The sequence below is a fragment of the Schistocerca nitens genome, chromosome 1, assembly GCF_023898315.1.
Source record: "Schistocerca nitens isolate TAMUIC-IGC-003100 chromosome 1, iqSchNite1.1, whole genome shotgun sequence".
Classification (NCBI taxonomy): Eukaryota; Metazoa; Arthropoda; class Insecta; order Orthoptera; family Acrididae; genus Schistocerca; species Schistocerca nitens.
Genome location: NC_064614.1, coordinates 961,334,090 through 961,347,699, shown reverse-complemented (window position 1 = coordinate 961,347,699; position 13,610 = coordinate 961,334,090). Strand labels below are relative to the sequence as shown.

Here is a 13,610-nt window from a genome sequence, read left to right as displayed (position 1 = left end):
ATCAGAGCTCGTACAGAAAGATATAGGTGTTCCTTCTTTCCGCCCCCTATACGAGATTGGAATAATAGAGAATTGTGAAGGTGGTTCGATGAAGCCTCTGCCAGGTACTTAAAAGTGATTTGCAGAGTATCCATGTAGATGTAGATGCAGATGCAGAAAGACAAATTCGCGGACGTAGCTGGAAAAGCCAGAGAAACAGCATCCCTCCCATCTTCACGCTGCAGACTTCAGACCTGTGTTCACCCTCGTAGTACTATGCGAAATATTAAGAACGATAGACGCACATTTCGATTTGAAATTGTGTTAACTTTCATAAAAAATGTTGTCAGAGTTTGATACTATTACAATTCTATTACAATTCAATAGTATACGATGCAAATTTTGTCAAATTTTTGGACGAATATTTTCAAATGATTAATTTCAGTTCACTGGAAGTTACGCTAAACTAATATACAAAACAGTGATGTAAAAAGATATTATTATTACTATCATTATTACATTAATACATTTTTTTGTATATCTTTCCATTTTCGGCAACATGAAACTAAAATTAATCTGAAAGTATACTGCTTAGCTCTTCAACGAAACCGCGCGACCTCTACGGTCGCAGGTTCGAATCCTGCCTCGGGCATGGATGTGTGTGATGTCCTTAGGTTGGTTAGGTTTAAGTAGTTCTAAGTTCTAGGAGACTGATGACCTCAGAAGTTAAGTCCCACAGTGCTCAGAGCCATTTGAACCATTTTTTGACCAATTTACTGTCATTTGGTAGCTGGCAACTGGCAGGCAGCGTCGCACAGTTTAGCCAGATTTGAATCTTCAACGTAAACGAATAGCTCATCATCATCTGTGTGTTGTTTCTCATGTTCTAATAGTTAACTTTTCACATATTTGTTAAGGTTGGTAGCGTAAGTGCCACCATCAGTCGTGAAGTCCTGTTCGGAAGTTGGAAAAGTAGACACACATATTTCTCAGGATTCCGTACAGGAGATAAAAATAAATGCCTGGTCTCCGTTTTGGGATTCGCGCGTGCAGCGTTGCGTTGTTTTCGGAAGGCGGAGCTTGCGGTGTGTTTATGGAGTGACTGCAGCCGGGGGCTTGCCCGCTGACGTCAGGACGCGCCGTACATAAGGTGCCGACTGTGGCAGGACCATCCAGTCTGCTACGCACGTCGCTACCACAGAGGCACACAGCACTATGGTTGGCTCACGTGGTGTCCTCCTCCTAGTCGCCGCCGCAGCCGCAGTGGCCACTGGCCTCCCCATGGTGGCGCCGCCTCCTGGCTTTGGCTGGGTGCGGCCGCAGCACGCTCTGCCTGTGGGACGATCTCCACTGCTGCCTCGATCTCGGCTGCCACACACGATATCCACCATCGTGAGCGGCTACCCTGCTCCTGTACTACGTCCGGGGACTTCATTCGAGCAGACAGCAATCGCTGAAGCCTCGCTGAGTGCTGTGACCAAGAATCGTCAAGTCGAGGTGAGCAACGGGGAACAAATAAAATTTATCCTACCTTAACGAATGTCATTAACCAGATCACCATGTTGTTGTTGTTGTGGTCTTCAGTCCAGAGACTGATTTGATGCAGCTCTCCATGCTACTCTATCCTGTGCAAGCTTCTTCATCTCCCAGTACTTACTGCAACCCACATCCTTCTGAATCCGCTTACTGTATTCGTCTATTGGTCTCCCTCTACGATTTTTACCCTCCACGCTGCCCTCCAATGCTAAGTTTGTGATCCCTTGACGCCTCAGAACATGTCCTACCAACCGGTCCCTTCTTCATGTCAAGTTGTGCCACAAACTCCTTTTCTACCCAATTCTATTCGTTACCTCCTCATTAGTTACGTGATCTACCCATCTAATCTTCAGCATTCTTCTGTAGCACCACATTTCTAAATCTTCTATTCTCTTCTTGTCCAAACTATTTATCGTCCATGTTTCACTTCCATACATGGCTACACTCCATACAAATACTTTCAGAAACGACTTCCTGACACTTAAATCTATACTCGATGTTAACAAATTTCTCTTCTTCAGAAACGCTTTCCTTACCATTACCAGTCTACATTTTATATCCTCTCTACTTCGACCATCATGAGTTATTTTGCTCCCCAAACAGTAAAACTCCTTTACTACTTTAAGTGTCTCATTTCCTAATCTAATTCCCTCAGCATCACCCGACTTAATTCGACTAATTCCATTATTCTCGTTTTGCTTTTGTTGATGTTCATCTTATATCCTCCTTTCAAGACACTGTCCATTCCGTTCAACTGCCCTTCCTAGTCCTTTGCTGTCTCTGGCAGAATTACAATGTCATCGGCGAACCTCAAAGTTTTTATTTCTTCTCCATGGATTTTAGTACCTACTCCGAATTTTCTTTTGTTTCCTTTACTGCTTGCTCAATATACAGATTGAATAACACCGGGGAGAGGCTAGAACCCTGTCTCACTCCCTTACCAACCGCTGCTTCCCTTTCATGCCCCTCTACTCTTATAACTGCCATCTGGTTTCTGTACAAATTGTAAATAGCCTTTCGCTCCCTGATTTTACCCCTGACACCTTTAGAATTTGAAAGAGAGTATTCCAGTCAACATTGTCAAAAGCTTTCTTTAAGTCTAGAAATGCTAGAAACGTAGGTTTGCCTTTCCTTAATCTTTCTTCTAAGATAAGTCGCAAGGTCAGTATTGCCTCACATGTTCCAACATTTCTACGCAATCCAAACTGATCTTCCCCGAGGTCGACTTCTACCAGTTTTCCCATTCGTCTGTAAAGAATTCGCGTTAGTATTTTGCAGCTGTGACTTATTAAACTGATAGTTCGGTAATTTTCACATCTGTCAACACCTGCTTTCTTTGGGATTGGAATCACCATGTATCGAAGTCATTACAACTTCACAGATGTATGATGTATTCAGTCGTATCCCTTATCCACCCCTGGTTCTCTGTAACGTTCGGAGCTGAACGTGTCTTTTGCACGGTACTAGGCACTGTATTACGGTTTCGTTTGGCAATACTCAAGCGCTAGCGTTGATGCGCCTTTAGGCGAAGAGAGAGTCGTTGTACAGTTTTCGCAAGGAACGGTCGTACGCATTCGTGTCGCATCCAGAATACGAACAGTTTGCAGATGGCACAAATATAGTAATCACACCCAACAAACAAGAATTGGCTGAAGAAATTGTAAATAATTTGTTGCAGAAAATTATTAAGTGGTTCTCTGCAAATGGACTCTCATAAACTTTTGATAAAACGCAGTATACACAGTTATGTACAGTGAACATTACTAATAGGTGCAGAGTCTGAACAGAAGTCTGTAACTAAGGCAGAAAATTCCAAAATTTTGGGTGTGTGCACTGATGAAAGATTAAATTGGGAGAAACACATTGGTGATCTGCTGAAACTTTTGAGTTCAGCTCCTCTTGCTATTAGGTTTATTGCATATGTTGGCCATCAATGTAAGTAAATGAGCTTAAATGACTATTTTCATTCACTGGTTTCGTAGGGCATCGTATTTAGGGGTAATTCATCATCAAGAAAAAGAAGTATTCATTGCATGAAAGCTTCTAGGTGGAACCCAGCCAAGATCTTCTAGTAAACATTTACTGAAGGAACTACTGATATTCACAGTAGCTTTGCAATATATATATCCACTTGCCAAATTTGTTACTGATAACCCATCCCAGTTCAAACGCCACGTGCGTAGCTACAACACTACTAGAAAGGGTGATCTTCAATACTTTGGCACAGAAATGGGTGAATTATGTTGTCACAAAAATCTTTGGTCTCTTACGAAATATCATCAAGGGTCTGACAGACAGCCAACCATAATTTAAAAACATATAAAAAAATTCTGAATGGCTAATCCTACTCAACAGACGAATTGTGCAATACAAAGTAGTAAGCAAATAGAAAAAAACTGGAATTATGGCTTTAAACAAACTCTTTGTTAAACTGACTCAATCCACATCATTGAAAAGTGTCGTATTCATGACCTATGAAATCAGTATTAATCTGATCTAATCTCTAATGTGATCTATGTGAGTCTGAGGGTTTTCTGTCGCATGTTAGGGCAACACTGAGTGATTAATCGCTTTACTCGCTGAGTATAACGCGCAGTTACATACGAAATCGGTGGACAAATCGGTTTTGTTATTCTTAGCGATTAGATTCCGTTGATGGACTATATTATTATTTGAAAAGTCATTAAGGAAACCGAGGATTTTTAAACGCCTTAGGTTAATTCGGAAAAAGCAACACAGCGACAGCAAAGTTCGTTGTGAAAGTGTGACTAACCACTGTTAGAAACTGTATTATTTACAAACTCAAATAAAATGGTATGAAATCAGTTACCCATTCAAAACAACATTTTCTCTTAAATTGGAGAACTGATTACTTTGACATCCGTAAAGGAAAGAGCAGCTCTGTCAGGTTTCGTATAAAGAATGTTCTCTCTTTCAGTCATTCTTTACCCATAACCTACCTGTTTCAGTTACGAACCGATAAAATAAAAGGGATGAAATTTACATTCATCTCTCTTTCAGTTAGTTGGATCCCGTCTTCCTTCTCTGCATGCAGTCCAGTAATCTTTGCAGATTTCCATTTATATACTACCCACAACATTCTCGATAATATATTTTACATGTTGCTATTTTGCCAGGGAATATTTTATCCACGTGTAGTGCATTCGCAGAAAAATTACTACTTTTTTTGTTCTATCTATAAACCGATTACTAAACCAAGTAGAAATTGTCTGTAGAACCGCTTCCCCTCCAGTGCGTCCTGATGCCTTCCACTTCTTTTTTTTCACCACAGGAGTCATAACAATTTTATACAGCACCAAATTCAAAACGTTTTCAACTTCCTCTTTTCCCATTGACATATGTCCTATGTTCCATCTCTATTTAATATTTCGTCCCAGAATTACTGTCTCATAAGCATTCTCACCTCTAATTTTTCAATATGTAACTCCAGTAAAACGTTCCAACACACAATTTTCACTATGATTTATTTACATTCAAACTACATTTGATGTTTAAATAGATTGTCCAATTCAGTCAACATTTCTTTCAAATTTTATTCGGTTTCTTGAAAAGTTACTACGTCGTCTGTAAAACTAAACATTAGCTTGTATACTCCGATTTTCCAATTATAGCACGCATGTAACTTCACCTTAATTCCCCTACTCCGTGTTGTTTCAAACTTCTTTATTGCTTTCTTTCGGAATAAATAGATGTAGTAGTTCGTACAACTTCACTGTAATTTGTGTCTTGTTATTTTCGTATGTGTTCTGTCAATACTCCCACCGATATGCTGCCGGCCGGAGTGGCCGAGCGGTTCTATGCGCTACAGTCTGGAACCGTGCGACCGCTACGGTCGCAGGTTCGAATCCTGCCTCGGGCATGGATGTGTGTGCTGTCCTTAGGTTAGTTAGGTTTAAGTAGTTCTAAGTTCTAGGGGACTGATGACCTAAGCAGTTAAGTCCCATAGTGCTCAGAGCCATTTGAACCATTTTTTTGAACTGATATGCTGAAAACAGACAATTTGCAGTTTATATTGTTCTAATCACTGCGAAAAATATTGTTTGTTGACGTTCCAGTTTAATGAGTCATTATTATATGGACTCCCTACTTTCCTATGTTGAGGAGAGCGATATAGAGTTTAAATTTTCTGTGCTTCATAACAACTTTGGGACTATTTGCAGAACTGCTTAAAACAGTAAGAAACAGCGCCAACAAAAATTTCATGTAACTATTTCACTAGACTGGAGAATCCTGTGCCTTATCACAAACACAATGAGTATTTTGTTGCGGTTGTTCAACACTTACTGCCAGTAACAACCAGAAGTCCGCACGGAATGCCGTGGCCGGTAGATCCGTAGACAATAGGACACACGTGGGGAAAGCGGTAGTGGTGGGGGTTACGGGCAGGCGTTGTAAGGGAAATGTTAAGTGCTGGAGGGGAAGTGCCATTATAAACTGAAGCCTTTTTGTATTTTGAGTCATCGGTTTTCTGACTGGTTTGCTGCGTCCCGCCACGAATTCCTCTCCTGTGCCAACCTCTTCATCTACAGTTTCTGTCCTCTACGGCTGCCTCTAGTACCATGGAAGTCATTCCGTGGTGTCTTAACAGATGTCCTATCATCGTGTCGCTTCTCCATGTGACTGTTTTCCACATATTCCATTCCTCTCTGATTCTGCGCAGAAACTCCTCATTCCTTACCTGATCAGTCCAAGTAATTTTCAACACTCCTCTGTAACACCATATCTCAAATACTTCGATTCTCTTCTGTCCCGGTTTTCCCACAGTCCATGTTTCACTGCCATACAATGATGTATTTCAAACGTACTTTCTCAGAAATTTCTTCCTCAAATGAAGGCCTACGTTTGATACTAGTAAACGTCTCTTGGCCAGGGATGCCCTTTTCGCCATTGCTGGTCTGCATTTGATGTCCTCCTTTCTCTGTCCTTTCTCAGAAATTTCTTCCTCAAATGAAGGCCTACGTTTGATACTAGTAAACTTCTCTTGGCCAGGGATGCCCTTTTCGCCATTGCTGGTCTGCATTTGATGTCCTCCTTTCTCTGTCCGTCATTGGTTATTTTACTACCTGGGTAGCAGAATTCCTTAGCTTTCTCTACTTTATGACCATCAATCCTGATGTTAAAGTTTCTCACCATTCTCACTTATGCTACTTCTCATTATTTTCGTCTTTCTTCGATTTACTCTCAATCCATATTCTGTACTCATTAGATTGTCCATTCCGTTCAGGAGACCATGTAACTCTTCTTCACTTTCAATCAGGACAGTAATGTTATCAGTGAATCGTATCATTCATATCCTTTTGGCATGAATTTTAATTCCACTTCTCAACCTTTCTTTTACTTCTATCATTGTTTCTTCGATGTACAGATAAAACAGTAGGGGCGAAAGACTACAATCCTGTCTTACACTCTTTTTAATCCGAGCACTTCGTTCTTGGTCATCCACTCTTATTATTCGCTCTTGGCTCTTGTACGTATTGTATATTACTTGTCTCTCTCTATACCTTAGCCCTATTCTTCTCAGAATTTCGAACATCTTGCACCATTTTACACCGTCGAACGGTATTTCAGGTCTACAAATCGAATGAACGTGTCTTGATTTTTCTTTAGTCTTGCTATCATTATCATCGACCTTTACTAAATTGGTCATCATCTAACATATCCTCAGTTTTATTTTTTATTCATTTGTATATTATTCTTGTAAGCAACTTGGATGCATGAGCTGTTAGGCTGATTGTGCGATAATTATCGCACTTGTCAATTCTTGCAGTGTGGATGACATTTTTCCGATAGTCTGATGGTATGTCGCAAGACTCATACATTCTACATACCAACGTGAATTGTAATTCCCTTCCCCCAAGGATTTTAGAAATTCTGATGGAATGTTATCTAACCCTTCTGCCTCATTTGATCTTCGATGCTCCAAAGCTCCCTTAAATTTTGATTGTAATACTGGATACCCCTATCTCTTCTAAATCGACTCCTGTTTCTTCTTCTATCACATCACACAAATCTTGCTCCTCATAGAGTTTTTCAGTGTATTCTTTCCACCTGTTCGCTCTCTCCTCTGTATTTAACAGGCGAATTCCCGTTGCACTCTTAATGTTACCACCCTTGCTTTTAATGTAGTCGAAGATTGTTTTGATTTTCCTGTATGCTGAGTCTGTCCTTCCGACAATCATTTCTTTTTCGATGTCTTCACATTTTTGATGCAGCCCTTTCGTATTAGGTTCCCTTCGCTTCCTGTTTATGTTATTCCTCAGCAACTTGTATTTCTGTATTCTTGAATTTCCCAGGACATTTTTGTACTTCCTTCTTTCATCATTCAACTGAAGTATTTCTTCTGTTACTCATGGTTTCTTCGAAGCGATCTTCTTTGTGCCCGGGTTTTCGTTTCCAACTTCTGTGATTGCACTTTTTAGAGATGTCCATTCTTCTTACTGCTGTATTTATAGCTTTAGAGGACTTTAAGCGTATCTCGTCACTTCTTAGTACTTACGTATCCCACTTCTTTACGTATTGATTCTTCCTGGCTAATCTCTTAAACTGCAGCCTTCTACACTGGGATCTGAGTCTATATCTACTCCTGGGTATGCTTTGCAATCCAGTATCTGATTTCGGAATTTCTGTGTGACCATGATGCAAAGTAACTGAAATCTTCCAATACCACCCGGCCTTTTCCAAGTATACTTCCACCTCTTGTAATTCTTGAACAAGGTATTCGCTATTACTAGCTGAAGCCTACAGTAGCATTTTTTGTAAATATTAAGTGGGTCCCTTCCACGCCTACACTTGCATGGTGATCATTCAAAAAGATATACTGTCACTTTTGCTTTGGTTAGCATTTAAAAACAATTTAGCCGAAAATGGAGCGATTTATTTTCGCTGGGCTTGTTAACCATTTGTAACTTTCAGTGAAGCGCCATGATTGGCGGATTTTGAGTAAAACCTACACATATCTCTGGTTGCCATTTTAAAATTTGTTTCTTATGCCAAAACACAGTTGGGTTTACACAGTCTCACCTGAGTAATATGTTGGGTGTGGATACAATTGCGAAAGAATTCTGGAACAGTGGTTTATTAAGTTCATTAAGTGTGGGACTGAGGAAAAGTAAGGTCAGTAGCTTATGAAAAATCACATCCTCGCTACAAAAAAAAGTGTAATGTCTTCACTTATGTTGTTCGAAAACCCGTAGCAATTCTCGTTTCGCCAGTTATAAACGGCCTTTAAAAATTACATTCTTTCATCGAAAATGTCTGTACTTAGTGGAATAACAGGGTTGACAGTGATGTTTTACCTAATAACGATATGGTAAAATACTCTCCTCTTCGCGTGCTGTGATTTGTCAAAATTTCATTTCGATATCAATTTGCATTTATGAAATATGAGGAATGTTGCGGATGTTTTACTCTGGCTTTATCGCTGTGAGTGTCCTACGTCAAATGAATTTTCTCGAGTTTGGCGACGGATAGATACCTCCACCCAAGTCTACAGAAAAATTCAGCATGTTAGATAAATTTCATATGCAACAAAAATATATATATTATGTAATATGCACCAAATGCAAAATCATAGCGACGTCTATTTTTCATAGCAAGCTTTTCCGAATTTCCCTGTGTCTTATTTCCACGTAGATATCAGAATAACTACTACCATTAACGAAATGATGTGCACATCATGAACCTGACATATAAAGCTATAAGTAAAGCAATAATGAATTTTTTTCCAAATAGTTACTGTAAAATGTTTTGAGAAAGCTCGCAGGGCGTGGAAAACACGTGTCGGCCTCCCCTTCCGAACAAACGAATGAACTCGCCCAGCGCTTTGGACGAAAAGTGGTCACTGCGCATCGGCCACCGTATCCTTCGTGGACTGAAAAACGTCTGTATGAAACGATTTCAAACTTCTGATTAGTTTAAAACTTACTTAATGTGTTAAATATATGATGTAAGCGAGGGAAATCTCAGGAACGGTTTGAAATTATTTTTGAAAATTTTTAGAAGTTACTAAGCGCTCTCATTTTACATCGCTGGACGAGTATAGTACAGGTAATCTGTGCTCTGTTTTAAGCGGAGGCTAGTTTTCAGTGTATCTCAATAATTATGACGTCATATGTACTGAACTTTCTGGTATACTGTTATATAAATTTGCAGGTACGTTCAGTGGCATACTTGGATACAGTCTGTGAAACGTATTGCAAATACAGTTAGTAATAAAGAAGTGGTAAATTAAAACGTCATGATGATGCATTATTTTTACTGCATGAATAACGATAATGTAGTAAGCGATAAACTTCCTTTCTTTCGTCGTTTTGTGAGAGGTGTGCACGAGAAGAAGTTTCGTAAGGGTTTGAAATATAGGTCATGTTTTTTTGCGAGACGTTAAAGACCCGCTTCTTCAAACACTTGATGCATACAGTCTGGTTAATTAGCACGCCGTGAGTAAGGCTACCTCGAAACACGTACACAGTTTCTAAATATAACACGCGTTGTACTGTGTTAAACCTTATGATAATGTTATGTCTATTAATTAGTAGATTATGACAGTATTTTAAAATTTTCAATGTGGTCAATATGAAATATTGAAAATCAAGTTATGGTTGTTTCTGGAAGCCGATGGATGTATAACCAGTTTCTGGGATCATGTACCATGGCATCATAACCCAGACACACGTGTGTGTGTGTGTTTGTGTGTGTGTATTACTCACGAAGTTTTTGAAAAGTGCTGCTATTCGCAGTTTTTAAGAAGTATTACAGAAATTTCAGCAGTACGCCTAAAATCTAGAATCTGCGATATGATTTGGGAGGGCTGTTGATTGACATATTTCTTAATATCTTTTTTAGTATGATTGGAGATGAATCTTGAAGGCGAGAGCCACTGTGTAAATGAAACATTTCCCTTGCAGTCTGCTACGACGATGGCTACCACGAGGGCCGCGGTGTCCCCCACAGCTGCCACGACGAGGCAGCAGGGCCTGCTGAGCTTCATCAACGTGCCGGACATCCCGTGTCCTGAGGGACAGCGGCGGGACCCCGCGGGAAACTGCCGGGACGAGTGGTAGAGCAGAGATTCCTGGAACTGAGGATTCCGAGATTTGTCGGGAGGCCACTGGCGGAACCTGACAAACGCCACTAGTACGTGCTATGGTCCACCACAAACGTAGGCAACGTTTGCCTTCAGTTCGCAAGAACCTATCCAGTGCAGCGTTAGAAATAATAAAAATGGTTCTGATTATTTGATCTGCAATACTGAATTGTTTCTATTGTTTATACTTTTGTGTATTTATTTATTTATTACTTAAATATTTTGTCAAAATTTACATTGAAAATGAAAATACTTCTTGCAAGTTCAGGATGTTATTGAAAAATATATTCTTCAGGATCTCAGAACCAAACTGTAATTCACATTAAATTGGCATATTGACTTTTCACCTTTCTTGCGCTGAAATTACTTGCGTTATCTACTCCTCTAACGAAACTGTTAGTACACTAGAGAGAAAATATCGAATAAAATGCGAACGCTGTAACCATTTAACACAGACCTTGTATTACATTCCAGTGAGTGTACCTTTTAGTGGTTACTAAAACGTTTTGGGACGATGTTGAGATGGTTCTTCACCTTTACCTCTTATCCAAAACACAAAAATATTTGGTACACATGAACAGTAGAGAAGATTACAGTTAAGGAAGGTGAGTTCCCTGTACTTAGTAACAGGTAATGTTGTAGATTATTTTTTATATGATGCCCATTAGTTGTAGATTCCTAGTATTTAATATTTTGTAGTTTCGGAGAGCACGTCCAAGACATGAAAAAATTATTTTACCTCGTATCTTCCGCCACTCTTCTGCAGTTAGCAAACTTAAATTTTTGAAGTATTTGTAGTTATTGTTGACGAAAGAAAGATGGTTCAAATGGCTCTGAACACTATGGGACTCAACTGCTGTGGTCATCAGTCCCCTAGAACTTAGAACTACTTAAACCTAACTAACCTAAGGACATCACACACATCCATGTCCGAGGCAGGATTCGAACCTGCGACCGTAGCGGTCGCGCGGTTCCAGACTGAAGCGCCTAGAACCGATCGGCCACTACGGCCGGCTGACGAAAGAAAGATATAGTACCTTGTTCATTAATTATTTTTGAGCACTGTAGATATTAACTTCCATAATGCACTCAGTACCTTCTAATTGTGACTAATACGTCATACGACACACTAATATCTCATTAAACTGTGCTTTCACAAAATGGCGGCTGAACGCATAAATCCGAGCTTTCCGGGAAAGTTTCTTGCTTATTAGACTAATGGTCCAGAACTACTGTAATTTCTAATACTGCATGCACCCTGCAGAGAGAAGCACAATTGAAAATCCAGAGAGCATGATTTTTACGATCCGTCAACTAGGCTAGTCGCAATATCTTTGTTCTCTAAGAAACACTTAACTTATCGTCACTTTCTTTATTAACAGTGATTATTTATCTTGAAATATTCTTCACTTACAATATCATGAAATTTCAAATAATTGCAGTTTTGGTTCATAATTCTTTCAAATAATAACCCCCGTAATTTGTTTTCACCTGAGACCACAACTACTTCCGCGCAGTTAAATGATATGGTCTCTGACAGGTAATATCCACCTCTTCAGTCTAAATGCACACTGGATATAAATTTCATCACTCACTTCCCTAACGCGTTTACAACGCTCTAAATGATGAATATTTCAGTGTCGGTTACTATTTTGAACTGATCTATTACCAATCAGATCAATAACGCTCTATTTCCCACTTTTATCAGATGCGAACAACTTTTACTTTTTCTGTTTCGTCAGTAAGAATCTTGTCTATAATTATTTTCTGAAAATGGCATTACTCTTCTCAGTACTACGTTTCAAGTACTCTCTTCCATTAATTATCAAGAAAACTATGTAATTACTTGCAACACATTAAATGCATAACGGCTATTATAGAATCAGATAACAGCTCTTGACATTTCCTGACCTCAGGCCCGACTGGAAGTTTTACATTATACACACATCAAAACTGTTCTGTATCACTCCGGTTCTCAGAACTCCTGGAGATAGACTTTGACTGTGATATTGTATTATACTCCCTTTGACTATTCAGAGTTGTCACTAAACCCGCCCAAAGATGTAAACAACCATGCATGAGCAGCGCTTATTAGACGGAGGGGGTCCGATTGCCGATCATTTCCAGTCATTCCACCAGGAAGCAGGTACACGGATCGTGATGTCTGTAGCTCAATCATGCCTAAACGGTCAATACCGCGGTTCGATAGCGTCCGCATAGTCACTTTGCGTCAGGAAGGGCTCTCAGCAGGGGAAGTGTCCAGGCGTCTCGGAGTGAACTAAAACGATGTTGTTCGGACATCAAGGAGATACAGAGAGGCAGGAACTGCCGATGACATGCCTCGCTCAGGCCACCCAAGAGCTACTACTGCAGTGGATGACTGCTACCTACGGATTATGTCATGGAGGAAACCTGACAGCAACGCCACCATGTTGAATAATGCTTTTCGTGCAGCCACAGGGCGTCGTGTTACGACTGAAATTGTGGGCAGTAGGCTGCATGATGCGCAACTTCACTCCCGGCCTCAATTCCGAGGTCCATCTTTGCAACCACGACACCGTACAGCACGGTACAGATGGGCCCAACAACATGCCGAATGGACCGCTCAGGATTGGTGTCACGTTCTCTTCACCTATGAGTGTCACATATGCCTTCAACCAGACAATCATCAGAGACGTGACTGGAGGCAACCCGGTCAGGCTAAACGCCTTTAGGCACACTGTCCAGCGAGTGCAGCAAGGTGGAGGTTCCCTGCTCTTTTGGGATGGCATTATGTCGGGCCGACGTACACCGCTGGTGGTCACGGAAGGTGCCGTAACGGCTGTACGATACGTGAATGCCATCCTCCGACCGACAGTGCAACCATGTCGGCAGCATATTGGCAAGGCATTCGTCTTCATGGACGACAATTCGCGCCTCCATCATGCACATCTTGCAAATGACTTCCTTCAGGATAACGATGTTCTCCAGACATGAACCCCATCGAACATGC

At 40.5% G+C, this 13,610-nt stretch overlaps 1 protein-coding gene across 1 annotated transcript; it reads left to right on the top strand.

Annotated features, from left to right (window-relative positions):
• Window positions 1-1,208: 1,208 nt before the first annotated feature.
• LOC126237493 (uncharacterized) lies at window positions 1,209-10,631 on the top strand. The gene is made up of 2 exons (XM_049947644.1): window positions 1,209-1,476; window positions 10,440-10,631. Exons 1-2 carry the CDS (start codon window positions 1,261-1,263, stop codon window positions 10,593-10,595), a joined length of 372 nt encoding a protein of 123 aa, XP_049803601.1. The 5' UTR covers window positions 1,209-1,260; the 3' UTR covers window positions 10,596-10,631.
• Window positions 10,632-13,610: the final 2,979 nt, after the last annotated feature.